This window comes from Syngnathoides biaculeatus, chromosome 12 (genome assembly GCF_019802595.1).
Source record: "Syngnathoides biaculeatus isolate LvHL_M chromosome 12, ASM1980259v1, whole genome shotgun sequence".
Taxonomy (NCBI): domain Eukaryota; kingdom Metazoa; phylum Chordata; class Actinopteri; order Syngnathiformes; family Syngnathidae; genus Syngnathoides; species Syngnathoides biaculeatus.
In genome coordinates, this window is record NC_084651.1 from 28390709 (window position 1) to 28405962 (window position 15254).

Sequence of the window (15254 nt, forward strand, 5' to 3'; positions counted from 1 at the left end):
AGTCCACCACCATCTGTCCCCCAAAGGTCCTTTCCTGGATGCCGTACTTACCCATCACTTCTTCATCGCCCCTGTTTCCTTTACCAATATGTCCATTACAATCTGCACCAATCACAACTCTCTTGCTGTCTGGGATGCTCAGAACTACTTCATCTAGTTCCTTCCAGAATTTCTCTTTCAACTCTCGGTCACATGCTCCCTGTGGGGCATAGCCGCTAACCACATTATACATAACACCCTCAATTTCAAGTTTTAGTCTCATCACTTGATCTGATACTCTTTTCACCTCCAAGACATTCTTAGCCAGCTCATCCTTTAAAATAACCCTTACTCAATTTCTCTTCCCATCTACTCCTTGGTAGAATATTTTAAACCCTCCTCCTAAACTTCTAGCCTTACTTCCTTTCCACCTGCTCTCTTGGATGCACAGAATATCAACCTTTCTCCTAATCATCATGTCAACCAACTCCTGAGCTTTTCCTGTCATAGTCCCAACATTCAAAGTCCCTACACTCAGTTGTAGGCTCTGTGCATTCCTCTTTTTCTTCTGACGATGGATCCGGTTTCCTCATCTTCTTTCTCTTCTTGTTGAATTGTGAATACCTGTTTCAACAAATGTTCAGTTAACGAGTCCAAAGGTAGTTAGGTCAGAAATTAGAGGGCATTATCTCATGCCGCAAATGAAGCAGATCCAATGCCTGATAAGGATCAGCTGAAAGATCCATCTGTGACTCCACCATCAGAATATTACCGATGTTGTACATGTCTGTGTCACATGGCATTGCTGGACGAAATCTGCAGTCATTCCAAACCAACTGTAGATCAGTTTTGTCAACTGGGGATATGCAATCTTAAGTTGAGTAGAGTTCTGGGAACGCGTACATGATTTGGGGATGGCCACTGGATACCCTGGGATTTTTCGACTGTCTGATGATGTGTGCATCCCACATACGGATGGTCTCATCTAATTCATCCTGGAGAAGGGGGTAATGATGCTGCATTATAGATAGTAAGAGAACAATTTATTATTCATGTTATGTTGGGCATTTTGGTGACAGGATATCTTGAACAAAATCATTTTAAAAGTTGTTGTTTGTATTCAGCAAATGGGGGAAAATAACATGAAATAAAGTGTCCAAGAGCAGAAAATTAGATGCATGGCTTCAGATCTGTCAGTATCATATACAGCTCCAGACTGACGTGAAAACTAAGTATTGTGCTAAAAATACAGTGCAGGCCAAGAGTCACTGCACCCTCTATTTAGGTAACACAGAGGGTCATAATCATTGCATCGATTACAAGTGCATCTGATTTACTACTCTACTTTAAATGAATATATACACAAATAGTTAAATATAAGAGCAACTACTTTGTTAATGTAACTTCCTGTTGTGGATCCAGGATAAATAGGCCTATACCCTAAGCATTTTCAAAAATCGAACATTAAATTACTCAGTGTACATGAATTATTCCCAGGAAGCAGAACTGAATGAGATTTCTGTCCAAAGTGTCCCTTCGAACAAACCACGGTCTTTCAAGTCAGTAAAGAGCAAGATGTAGAATTCAATTGATTCCCTTCTGAAGAAGGCCCACCAACTCTCTATGCGCTGATTAGCTGTGCTTGCACCTTTGATATAACATTCAATACTGGTGCCATCATGAATGTTGCAACAGAGATATCGCTGAAAGTCTCTGACTTTCATAATCTCTGTGCCCCGGTCACCTCTGGCAATCCTTGGACTACCACCTAATCTGTGGACTGCCTCCATGGAGCACCCTCCAATGATTTTTGGGTCACTGCTGGGTGTGAACGCATTCCTCCAGATATTTTTGTGGGGAAAATCCATCAATGCAGTCATTAATACATATCCCAAATGGTTTCAGTTTATCATATGATTCGAAATACCAAATGTAATTGGGACCTTTTGCGAAATAGCTTCATCAATGGAGGAGTCTCCTCCTTCTGAGTTCAACACGTCTTGGATCAAGTTCTTTTAAAATTAAGCGCACATCTTCTTTCTTGACATGTTATCCATCCTCCTTGCATTTTGTATACATCCACCTGTACCCACAGAGCTGGGCAGATGTTTATAAACGTTCTTGGATAAAATAACACGATACAAGGAGGTTTCTCATTACAATGAGTAACTTTCTCATTACAATGAGTAACTTACTAGGTTGTTTTTTTTTTCTTCCCATTGTCCCTTTAGGGGCTCCATAAAATTCTCATCAAATCCAACAGTAAAATACTCACATGAATGGAGATCTGAGTGCAACTGCAAGTCGGTAGACATGCTAATGTCCGATATTCATTTGAAGGTCTGACACCATTTGTTTAAGATTTCTGTTTTCAGGACATGAGATTTCAGCGACATCACCAAGGGATTTTTTTAATAAACTACCCTTCATCGTATGTTTTTTTTTTTTTGGCCTTGTAATGTTACGAGCCAGTTGGCACAATACAAGCATTGGTCTCTGGATGCTTTATTATTTTTTTTATAAACTGCATCTGGTTTTCTGTGTGACACGTGATTAACTTGTGATTGTAAAGTTTAGTCCCTTTTGGAAATTCCAGGTCAATGTTAGCAGTTTTGCAAAAATACCATTATGACCTTTCTAGCTGCAGTCAGGTGAACATTGTCGGGGGATATCTTCATCGGGGCCGACGTTGTCCACCTCAGGGTTAACTCTTCCTTCATGCATTGCAAAGCTGAGCTGGGTGGCAGGAACAATACAGCTACTCTAACCTGGTTGACATCATGATTTTTTTTGCCCCTTTATCACCCTCCCGCTGCACACACTGAGGCCTCGTAGCTCAGTGGTTAGAGCACTGGTTTGGTAAACCAGGGGTTGTGGGTTCGTATCCCACTGGGGCCTCCACTCCCTGAGAAGGGTTGCGTCAGGAAGGACATTCGGTGTAAAAACTGTGCCAAACATATATATGCGTTCATCTAAGATGATACGCTCTGGCGACCCCGAAAGGGACAAGCTGAAAGAAACACACACAACACACATCACCCTCCCGCTGCAAACGCTGAACAGTCTAGTCTCACTCACACACTGACCCACAACACACATGGAGCTCATTGTCACAATACCTGTAGCAACCACAACAAACTCAGGCAAAGCAAGCACACAAATATCGTAATAAACGCAAGCAACACTTGCTCTCAACTACCATAATGAAATCAAGCAATGCACGTGCGCGCATACATAAACCGAACTTCGAATGTCTCTTTTTCTTGGTGCGACTTCGTGCTGTTACACACCGAGCAGGTGAGCATCTGTTCAGAAATGTCTTTTGATATTGTAGGCCAGAATATGATGCCTCTGGGTCTGCCTTGGTTGCTTCAGCACCTAGGTGGCCTCTGTGCATGATGGTGACATACCCCTTGCGTAACGAGCGAGGGATGACCACTTTGTGGCCTTTCATAACAACACCATCATCCTCACTGAGTTCGTCCCTGAAGAGAAAGAAAGGAATCACTGCCGGTTTGAGATGACTCTCTTTGGTGGGCCAATCTCTTTTGTTGGCTGTGCAGAGGGTTTGCAATTCCTCATCTTCTGCGGTGTGTTGCCTGAGCTCTTCCAGGCGGGCTTTGGAGATGTAACTCTCTGACATGACTTCATAAGCCTCCTATTCTGGATGGCTATGAGAAGCTTGAGCGCATGGAGTTCTGGAGAGTGTCAGCCATGTACATGTGCTTGCCTTTTTTGTACACTAAGCTGATATCATAGCTTTGCAGGTGGAGCAGCATCCACTGAAGACGGGCAGGGGGAGTGTGAAGGGGCTTTTTTAGTATTGTCATTAAGGGCTGGGGGTCGGTTTCCGCGATAACCGACTTTCCATACACACAGTCTTTAAACTTTGTACAGCCAAACACAACAGCTAAGAGCTCACGTTCTATTTGAGGACGTGTCTCTGTGTCAGTAAGGGAGCATGAAGGGAACGCGATTGGTCTGCCATTTTGCATGCACGCTGGCCTGAGTCCATAGCATGAGGCGTTGCAAGTGAGCATGACTGCGGCCTTGACGTGTCACATCCCATCGGAAACGAGAGTAGGACCCAAATGCAGGAACTCGGAAGACGCAAGGTAGTCCAAGAAGAGACACGTTTATTATATGCAGAGGTCAGGGATCGAGCAGGCAGTCCGGTGCAGGAGCGGTAGTTGTGACGTCGGGCGAAGAGAGCAGATGAGCAGACAGGCAGGAGTCGGTACACGGGGAAACAATCAACGCAGGCAGAAGTATCAAGGAGTCAGGCTTACGGGGTTGGTCGGAGAACGGATGAAGGTCGGTACACACAGGTTCAATCAGGGATACGAGAGTGCTGGAACGGGACATAAAGCTCAATGAACTGGCGGAGGACCAGTCGTCACCGGGTCCTATATATACAGGGGATGATCAGCCCGCATGAGGCGCAGGTGTGTGCCTCCCAATTAGCGCAGCCGCGCGGGCACCCGCACAGCTCGTGCTGAAGCGGGAGGATCATGACATGACGTCGTAATATGCCATCACCAGTGGATTTGAAAGGCATGACTTCAAGCGATCAAACGCCTGCTGGTGCTGTTGGAGCCAGCCCACTTAGTGTCCTTGTGTATCAGCTGCCTCAGAGGGGCTGTGATGTCACTGAAGTTGGGAATGTATTTTGCCAGATAGTTTCCCATCCCCAGGAAATGCTGCAGTGATGTGATGTCTCTCGGGACTGGCATGCTGGTGATGGCTTTGAGGCCCTGACTTGTGAAGATGTGGCCCACATACCCCACTTGATACAAATGGAACTTGCATTTTTCTCGATTGAGCTTGAGATTGACTGCCCTTACACGGTCGAGCACCTTTTGACGCTTGCGTCATGTTCAGCAGTGTCGCGGGCTCCGATGACGATGGCATCGACGATTACTCAGCATGGGTCGCCAGTGAACAACTGCTCCATTGTCCACTGAAACACCTCGCTGACAGAGTTGATACTAAAAGGCATGCGCAAGAATCTGTACCTCCCGAATGGAGTACTGAATGTTGACATCATGGAGGATTTCTTGTCGAGACTGATTTGCCAAAAGGAGTTCTTGTCGTCCAGGATGGAGAAAACGGGCGCCCCAGACATCTGAACAGCCACCTCCTCAACAGAGCGCATTGGATGGTGAGGTCTCTTGAGTGCTGTGTTGAGATCTTTTGGATTGATGCAGAGTCGTATCTCACTCATGTTCTTCTTGTGGGCTACCACCATAGAGGAAACCCAGTCTGTGGGCTCTGTGACAAGTGTGCTCTGCTTTCACTCTTTCTTGCATTGCTCCAGGAATGCGGTGAGCTGGTCGGACCACGGGTTGTGTGTTGGGGTCGAGTGTCATCGAGTACGTGACTGGAAGCTTTCTGAGTTCATTATCAAAAACATCCTTGTATAGTCAGAGTCTGTGTTCTGAAATCTGTGTTGCTGTCATTAGTGACTTGGTGAACATCGGGGCTCATCTTGACGATTCCCATGTCCACATATGCACGATATCCCAGAAGTGGCTGCTCATCCGCGTCCACTATGAAAAAGGGTAATGTTTGATGTTTCTCCTTCAGGCAGTATGACAGCATAGCGAGGTCCATTGTTTCAATCTTAGTGCCTCCGTAGCCGATGAGGTTTGCATCAGTCATTTTAGTGTGATTTCAATGCATGAAAGTCTTGTGGAATGTTGTGGAAGCACATTACATTTCGTTCCAGCGTCCACTTTAAGTTCCACAGATTTTCCATTCAGTTGCACAGTAACAAATCCTTCATCCTGAGCATCAACGCTGTTGATTTGGAAGGCAACATCAACACCATCCAAATACAACACGGCATCTTCCTGCGCTGGTGTCTAATCCACTGACACTTCATGCACTGGCTGTTTAAGGCCTTTCGTATGCCGTTTCCCCCGGTCCTACGGCTTGGATTTGCAACAGCATTTGTAATGATTCATTTTGTTGCACTTGTGGCATTGCTGTCCATAATAAAGACAATTCTCTCTTTTAGCACTGTGGCTCCGCCTGCAATTGTTGTATTTGGTTATGGACTGACTGGGTGTCTGGGGCCTGGACTGCTGCTTTCTGAGGTAAGATGGGTTTACTGAATCTGTGTGGGTGATCTGGGTGGCTCGTGTTTTACTGTTTTCTTCAGTCTTTTCATGCATGTGACAGACTGAGATGGCTTTGGCCAAGGTCAGTTCACAATCTCTCAGCAGAGATTTTCTCAAAGAGTCATTGGTAATGCCACACACAATGCGATCACATGTAAGTTCGCTAGTCAAATCTCCAAAGTGGCAAGTTTTAGCTTTAATTTTCAAGACAATTATGTAGGATTCAATGCTCTCACCTTGTCTTAGATTAAAGGAATGAGATCTGTGCCTGTCTATTGTCCTGTTGCTTTGAGGATTGCACATTTCCCTGAATTTCCTTTTCAAGCAATCTGGATCCTCTCGACTCTGCCGGGGTGATAATCGCTCCATTATTCCCGGGCTCTCGCACTTCAGCCACATACACGAATGAGCGTCCGTGGTCGATGGCTTCAGAGCCGGCCAGGTTAAGGAGAATGTACGCCTTTGTCTTTGCAGGCTTCTCCGGGTGTGCTGCAGCAATAAAAGTGTCATACTCCTGTTCAAAAAGAAGCCAATTTTCGGCAACATTTTAGTCAAAAACGACGGGGTTCGGCCTACGAAAGTTCTCCGCCATGTCTTGGCAAAAAACGAACGACATCCTCGGTTTGGGTAACCAGTTAGCATAGCATCAGTTCCGCTGAAAAATGAAAACAAGCGGCCCAGAAAAAAAAAAGTTACTCACAGGCAATAGTTTGTATCTGCTGTCTTCTGGCACAATAAAGCTACTCTAACCTCGTTGACATCATGCTTTTTTTTGCCCCTCCCGCTGCACACGCTGTACAGTCCAGTCTCACTCACACACTGACCCACAACACACATGGAGCTCATTGTCACAATACCTGTAGCAACCACAAAAAACTCAGGCAAAGCAAGCACACAAATATCGTAATAAACGCAAGCAACACTCGCTCTCAACTACCATAATGAACTCAAGCAACGCACGTGCGCGCATACATAAACCGAACTTCGATATGTTTTCGACCCTTCATTATTGTAAATGCTACTGGCTTCTTGTGTGTGCGTAAGAGATCACACAGGTTTCTGTAGCAATGAGCGTTTATTGGAGTCCGGGGACAAGTAACACAGCGAGAGGGTATCATGGACTGCCACAGGTAAAAACATCGAACAATATCATAGATAACACAGATAAGGGATCAACCCATAACACTTGTGTGGTGTTTGCATGTTCTCCCTGTGCCTGTGTTTCTTCAGGCACTCCAGTTTCATTCCACATCACAAAATCATGCATTCCTGGAGACTCTAAATTACCTGTAGGTGTGAATGCGAGGGCGTATTGTTGTTTGTTTAAATGTGCCCTGTGATTGGCTGGCAACCTGTTCAGGATTTACCCCACCTCCTGCCCAAAGATTGCTGCGATAGGTTCCGGCACCCAGCCCCCCCGAACCCAGTGAGGATAAGCGGTTAAGAAGATGGTTGGCTAGACTGATTGAAAAGAAAAGCAAACATTTAACCCATGCTTAAAGAGATCGTTATATTTATTGGAAAGCCTTTCAGTGTCCAAGTTTGTTTGACTTAGAGTAAAACTCACAGAGGTTTCCAATTCCGTCATCTGGTGTGTTACCACCACCCTTAGTCCAATCAGATGAATTAACAAGAGAAAAATACTTCACGCTTCACCTATCAACTGTGTTCTTTGACCCCGATGACACACAAGATGGTGTAAAAGGAAACCTACCCATTGTGAACAATTGATTGTTTTCTATAAAGAGTGATCAAATCAGTGGAAAACACATTACAGAAAAACAAAAACAAACTTCACAGTCTGTTTCTGTTAGTGGTGTTTCAAATTTTTGGCACACACAAAGGATCTTCGAGCACCACACCGAAGGTCATTCCAGGGTCCATCTGTAAGTAAACAGAAATGAGACAATTTTAAGTAAGATATTGCTGCATTTACGTTGATTTATTTGGTAATTTTTATTCATCAACAGTGGACAACCTGCAGTACAACACCAAAACACAGTTTCAATGAACCTTATAACTTTTCATCATATTCAAAAATCAAAAGGTTATTGCTTTATAAACGTCACTCACCACGTGAAGATAATTACGGAAGATGCATTGATACCTCGAAAGTTTATTTCTGCACAGTCTTGATCTGTATTTATTCTTGGCCGGTTATTCGCCCAGTCATCGAAATCAAAAGGTGAGCCATCTGTCCATAAAAATTCTCCATCCTGAAAGACCAACTCACGTTTGTTAATTGATATACACCCTGCATAGTAAAACTTTTCCAGCATGAAAGGAGCCACCATTCTGCATGGCCCTGTAGCTGATAAGCACAGGTATAAAAAAAAGAAAATTACAGTGATGAATTTTCTTCATTTGAGCATCAGAATTCTCCATTAAAGAAACATTTCTCAAAAAATAGCATTTCCCTTCTAAAATGAGAATCTCAAGGGATGACTTCAGAACAATAAAGGTTTATTTAAAAGTCTCCATTGAATGCAGCCCTATGGGGGCACAAGCCAGAGCAATCTATAGGCCGGTCCCAAGCCCGGATAAATGCAGAGGGTTGCATCAGGAAGGGGATCCAGCGTAAAAACTGTGCCAAACAAGTATGAGCGTTCATCTAAAGAATCCCATACCAGATGGGTCGTGGGCCGGGTTAACAATACCCGCACCCGGCACCACTAACCTGCAGGGCGTCAGTGGAAATTCAGCTACTGCGGGTCGAAGAGAAAGAAGAGGAGGAAACCAGATTTGTCATCACAAGAAGAAGAGGAATGCACAGACCCTACAACTGAATGTAGGGACTTTGAATGTTGGGACTATGACAGGAAAAGTTAAGGAGTTGGTTGACATGATGATTAGGAGAACGGTTGCTATATTGTGCATCCAAGAGAGCAGTTGGAAAGATAGAAAGGCTAGAAATTTAAGAGCAGGGTTTAAATTATTCTCCCACAGAGGAGGTGGGAAGAGAAATGGAGTAGGGATTATTTTAAAGGAAAAGCTGGCTAAGAATGTCTTGGAGGTTAAAAGAGTATCAGATGGAGTGATGAGGCTGAAATTGAAATTAAGGGTGTTATGTATAATGTGGTGAGCGGCTATGCCCCACAGGGAGCATGTGACCGAGAGTTGAAAGAGAAATTCTGGAAGGAACTAGATGAAGTAGTTCTGAGCATCCCAGACAGCAAGAGAGTTGTGATTGGTGCAGATTGTAATGGACATATTGGTAAAGGAAACAGGGGCGATGAAGAAGTGATGGGTAAGTACGGCATCCAGGAAAGGACCTTTGGGGGACAGATGGTGGTGGACTTTGCAAAAAGGATGGAGATGGCTGTAGTGAAAACGTATTTCCAGAAGAGGGAGGAACATATAGTGACCTACAAGAGCGGAGGTAGAAGCACGCAGGTGGATTATATTTTGTGCAGACGATGTAATCTGAAGGAGGTTACTGACTGTAAAGTAGTGGTAGGGGAGAGTGTAGCTCGACAGCATAGGATGGTAGTGTGTAGGATGACTCTGGTGGTGGGTAGGAAGATTAAGAAGACAAAGGTAGAGCAAAGAACATTGTGGTGGAAGCTGAGAAAGGAAGAATGTTGTGCGGCCTTTTGGAAAGAGGTGAGACAGGCTCTCGATGGACAGGAGAAGCTCCCGGAAGACTGGACTCCTACAGCCAAGGTTACCAGAGAGACAGGCAGGAGAGTACTTGGTGTGTCTTCTGGTAGGAAAGAGGAAAAGGAGACCTGGTGGTGGAACCCCAAAATACAGGAGGTCATACAAGGAAAGAGATTAGCGAAGAAGAAGTGGGACACTGAGACGACTGAGGAGATGCAAAAGGAATACATTGAGATGCGACGTAGGAAAAAGGTAGAGGTGGGGAAGGCTAAGCAAGAGGCATATGACGACATGTACACCAGGTTGGACACGAAATGAGGAGAAAATGATCTCTACAGGTTGGCCAGAAAGAGAGATAGGGATGGGAAGGATGTGCAGCAGGTAAGGGTGATTAAGGATAGAAAATGAGAGAGAAGGAAGAGTAGAAGAAGCAAGTGTGAAGGACCAAGAAGTGGCAATGATTAGTCAGGGGGAAGTTAGAAAGGCAGTACAAAGGATGAAAGATGGAAAGGCGCTTGGTCTTGATGACATACTGGTGGAGGTATGGGAGCAATTTGGAGAGATGGCTGTGGAGTTTTTGACCAACTTATTCAACAGAATACTAGCGGGCTAAAAGATGCCTGAAAAATGGAGGGAAAAGTGTACTAGTTCCCATTTTTAAGAACAAAGGTGATGTTCAGAGCTGTGGGTATTAAAGAGAAATAAAGTTGATAAGCCACACAATGAAGTAATGGGAAAAGGTACTGGAGGCTAGACTCAGGACTGAAGTACGTATCTGCGAGCAACAGTATGGTTTCATGGCTAGAAAGAGTACCATACCATAGATGTATTATTTACCTTGAGGATGCTGATGGAAAGGTACAGAGGTCAGAAGGAGCTATATTGTGTCTTTGTTGCTCTAGCGAAAGCCTATGACAGACTACCAAGAGAGGAACTGTATTACTGCATGCGTAAGTCTGGTGTGGCAGATGATGGCAGCAGAACAATGGTTAGGTGTGCAGTAGTGGTGACAGAAAAATTTAAGGTGGAGGTGGGACTGCATCAGGGATCATCTCTGAGCCCCTTCCTCTTTGCAGCGGTAATGGATAGGCTGACAGATGAGGTCAGATTAGAACCCCCTTGGGCCATGATGTTCGCAGATGATATTGTGATATGCAGTGAAAGCAGGGAGCAGGTGGAGGAACAATTAGAAAGATGGAGACATGCACTGGAAAGGAGAGGAATGAAGATTAACCGTAGTAAAACAGAATATATGTGCGTGAATGAGAGGGTTGGAGGGGGAAGAGTCAGGCTCCAGGGAGAAGAGATAGCAACAGTAACAGGACAAACGGAAAGGAAAAGAAGAAGATTTAAAAGTCTCCATTGAAAACACTTTACCTCAACCCGGTCATGGAGTCCAATCCAAGAACGCTGAAAAGAGCCAGCCCCAGCCAGAATTAGGTGTCGAACCACTTCATTTTCCAGATTATTGTGGATTGAAACCAGGTTTCCACCAAGAATGTTGCAAACTGTCTAATATTGAGAAAATGACTAAAACAGTAAATCCCAAGATCAGCAAAGTTCTATTTCCACTTTATGTTCACCAAAAAAATGTACCTCAGCAAGAGGGAAATTTAATTCCTCATTTCTCAAGATTATACAGCGGTTGTCCAACTGAGTCCAGCCTGGATGGCAATCCTGCTCTGTAACATATTTTGTAGAACAAAAAAAAATTTTAGGACAGCAATGTGTGTGGTTGGGAGTTTTAGCCTTACATTCAGAATGTTTTGAGTTTGAAATTCGACTGCTCTTTCTTTGTTCAGTTCTGTTCTGCATATTCTTTCCATGGTCACAAGGTTTACTTTGGGTACTCTGGCTTCCTCCATAAAAATGTTTATCAAACCCGGCTGTGTCTGACACACTGCTGTTTCATACTGGACTGTTTCAAAGGAGTCATGGCACAACCTTCACCCAGGACTAGGGATGCACCACAATTGGGGTCGATTTTTAGGTGAAAATAACTCTAATGTGGATTTTGGATTTTTGGATAGCTTCTACAGAGGATTCTCACTGGAGTGGTAGATCCCAGCTTCAACTTATGCGTCAATGATGAATGCATCTATATATTGTGTTGCAGATAATTGTTTTTTTTTTTATCCTAAGCATATCCTCAAAAGAATAGTCTGTTTGTGGGAATGTGAGTGTAAATGGTTGTCTATCTCGTAAAGTCAGCACTGTGATTTACTGGTCCAGGGTGAGTCCTTTTGCACCAAGTCTCACAATTCTGAAACATGAATTCAAAACTAAAGGGGTATATAAGATAGTTACCAACCTTTCTTTAAAGGGAAAGCCCACTGTGAGAAAGGGGAAAAAAAGTGTCCAAATAAATATTAGAAATCATCAATGTACAAAACACTAAAGCTACGATACATTAGGGTAGAATGAATAATATACTCAAGGTTTCATTGCTCATATGGAACTGATTAAGTAAATGTCTGCACAAACCATCAAGTGGTCTTTGTATTATACCGTTTTACTTACAGTTCCAGTGAACAGTCCACTAATGCCACACAAGAGAAACAGTAATTGAAGACTAAAGGCCATCTGTGGAATGAGAACAGTAACAAATGGAATGGTTTGAATTCATGTTTAAGATTGAGCAAATACAGTTCAATCAATTTTAGATTTTGATTAAATGTTCTGTGATGATAAAAACAAAAGATGACATGAGATGAAATCTTACCGTTGCTGTTGTGATGGCTTTTTCTGAATGAAATGAGGACAGAAACGAGCAGCCTTTAAGGATGCCATCACTTGTCTGAAGTCCTGTAATCCTAATTGTCGAATAAAAATTCCACATAGCAATTTATGAAGTGATTATTTCCACATGCCTGGTGACGCATGCAGAAGTCAATGTTCATACCACACATGGTTTGCTTTCACCATCACCTTCATAACAAAAGTATGCCAAAAGGAAGTCATAGTTACGTTTGTTTTGTTTTGGTTGTGTAATGTAAAGTGAGGTATTTAAATTGGCAGTTTTCATGCACGTAGACAAAATGTGGGAATTTGTGTACATTTTTCAAAACTTGAATATCAAACAGAACTGAACAGTAACACGATTACTCATTGTCAAGCATATATAAATATATTATATAGGTGCATATATTACAGCTCAAACAAATGTAAATAACAGTTTGCAATTAAAATGCAACCTTTCTAAATAATAAAACAGCAGCCTTTTGAAAAGGTAAAGTACATAAAATTAAAATAATACAGTTTAAGTTAGATTTCTGTGCTCTACCCTCCTTAGTTTTTTGACAAAATGGTGCTTTTTACCTTGCTCAGTGCAAGGTAAAAAGCACAATCGTCTTCTCTTTTGTCACACACAATACAGAATTGTATTTTTACCCAGTGAATGTGACTTCTATATTTGGATATCACCGGACAGCGACATCGGGCATGTAAGATGTAACTTTAACATTGAAACATGAGTGCAAGCTCTCATCTGTGAGTCAGTTGCGACACATAGATTAAATATACCAGTAGTTCATGTTTGGGAATATCTGGTCGCACAGGTATGTTGCGCCAAAGTTGGCTTACATAGTTCTCCAAATGGATATTTCTTCATGTTCCTATAACTGTCAGGAACAACATTCCATGTTTCAAACAAGTTTCTTGGGTGTTCCAATGCTTTCAGTTTTGCTCCATTTGTGGCTTTGGGCAATATGGGCTTTCTGGCAAGTGACATTTTCACTCCCAACTGGTTACTCAGCCTTCACTCAAAATATCTTTCAACCTTACTCTTTTTGTTATTGGAAAACTTTTCATTGCAAAGCAGACATTAGATTTAATTGCCAAGTACAGTTTGACCTCTACTTATGAAATTAATCCGTTCCAGAATTCGTTTAAGAAGGTGAAACTTTAGTGAGTCAAAACGCATTTTACATGTAAACTCGCTGAATTCATTCCAAGCCCCCCGACTCCACCAGGCACCGCAAAAAATAAGCATTCAAAGTGTATATAATGCAAAAAATAATAAAAAACTGTTCATTTACCTTTTGCATTGAGCATCATTGCGAAAAGAAGGGTGAGGGAATTCAAAACAAATATTTGCATTAACTTTCAATGTTTTCCGAAGTACCAATCCAAAGATGTTTGCCTTTGACGACTTTTAATAATCTTGCGGAAATATGCAAAGCAAGCATCATAAAAGTGACCGATTGCCGACTAGTCAACACATTTTCCGGATGATTGTTTTGAATAAATTCAGAAAGCCATGGAAATTTCTTTACACATCTTTTATTCTGACTGAAGGAATAATGGCTGCCTCCTTCTCTACGCCGCAAACCGCTGCTGCATTGTCTTGTGTTGCATTGCCTTCATCTCTTTTCACTTCTGCATCACAAGATCCTACCTCGTGGTGGTCCTGAACCAACTCGTCAATGTCCTCCTCAGCCTTTCCCAGTCAAACAATTTCCTCAACTTCAGGTTCAACCCCCATTTCGAACCTCTCAAGTAGAGAAGCAGCACGATGAAGCCACATGCATGCATGTCTCTTTCATATTTCTAAACGATTTCTTGTTTTATTTTGATGGGGAAAAACAACTCTATTCTTTTCCTCACTGGCACTGGCCATCGATTTCTTGGTGAAAAAAGATGAAAACATCTGTGAAGTTGTACAGTACGAGTGTGTGCGAGCGTATGACAATGGATCCGGTGCCGAAGATACAGGAGGTGAGTCACGGGTAAAGATTGACCCTACCAAAAAAAACAAACGTAGTGCCAACCCAATGGAGGGATGTGATGCCAGGAAGATGCTGCATGATACCCAATAGGGAGAGGTGCCCAATTGCGCGAGACATACCAAGAGACAGGATGTGCGTCAGGGCTAAAGACTGACATCCCTCAAGTCAATGTGCAGTGGCCAATGGGAGAGGAGCTCTATCACACTGCTTTCAAACCAAGCTACAGTACAGGATGTTTATGTTCGGTGGAATCCACCACCATTTTTTTGTTTCGTATCCTTCATTTCTTTCGTAACTAGAGACAAAAATTTTCCAGGGAGGCCTTTTGTAACCTGAATCTTTCTTTAGTGGAGACTTTCATAAGTAGAGGTAACAGTGTATGTAAGAACACACAAGGAATTCGTCTTCGGCAGTCGGGGCTGCCCTGGTACGAAATTCATGTTGAGGACTGAGAAGAACAAACAAACTAACAAGAACAAAGAACAATAGACTTTGTATTAATATAAAACTATTCCCTATAGGAGTCACAGATGTGCAAAGATGCAGTCTTCTTGCATTTAAAGCAGTTAGAGTGAATAACAGCCTCACATTATGTTAAGTTTATACAGAGTGCCCTTAACCGTTTCCAGTACAGTGCAATGACAACTGTACAAAGGGAACAGTTTAAAGTGACAAATTGTATGATTGTCTACTGTCTATATTACTAATACGAATACTGACTGGACCAGTAGGTGACAAATTAGCCCCAATGGCGTATTCGCTATTGAAATTAATAGAGATTAGACCAAAGGCCCGATTTGGATGCAATTCATGTATTTGTTGTTTG

The 15254-nt window shown here is 42.9% G+C and overlaps 2 protein-coding genes across 7 annotated transcripts in view; one reads left to right on the top strand and one right to left on the bottom strand.

Moving 5' to 3' along the window:
• LOC133509358 (steroid 17-alpha-hydroxylase/17,20 lyase) overlaps positions 1-15254 on the top strand; it is a 93550-nt gene that overhangs the window by 51726 nt on the left and 26570 nt on the right. For 2 of the 3 annotated variants that reach the window (XM_061836201.1, XM_061836203.1), the window contains exon 10: positions 5999-6077. In XM_061836201.1, the coding sequence (XP_061692185.1) occupies positions 5999-6076 (78 nt within the window). In that variant the 3' untranslated portion in view covers position 6077. Of the gene's footprint in view, positions 1-5998; positions 6078-6575; positions 6790-15254 lie in introns of those variants that run through there. The other variant, XM_061836202.1, reaches the window with a different exon arrangement.
• The window catches only part of LOC133509360 (galactose-specific lectin nattectin-like), a 45780-nt gene continuing 37706 nt past the window's right edge, over positions 7181-15254 (bottom strand). For 3 of the 4 annotated variants that reach the window (XM_061836219.1, XM_061836216.1, XM_061836215.1), the window contains 7 exons: positions 12424-12514; positions 12222-12284; positions 12013-12034; positions 11298-11383; positions 11079-11213; positions 8209-8317; positions 7181-7985 (listed from right to left, as the gene is read on the bottom strand). In XM_061836219.1, the coding sequence (XP_061692203.1) occupies positions 7912-7985; positions 8209-8317; positions 11079-11213; positions 11298-11383; positions 12013-12034; positions 12222-12284 (489 nt within the window). In that variant the 5' untranslated portion in view covers positions 12424-12514 and the 3' untranslated portion in view covers positions 7181-7911. Of the gene's footprint in view, positions 7986-8174; positions 8318-11078; positions 11214-11297; positions 11384-12012; positions 12035-12221; positions 12285-12423; positions 12515-15254 lie in introns of all 4 variants that reach the window. The other variant, XM_061836217.1, reaches the window with a different exon arrangement.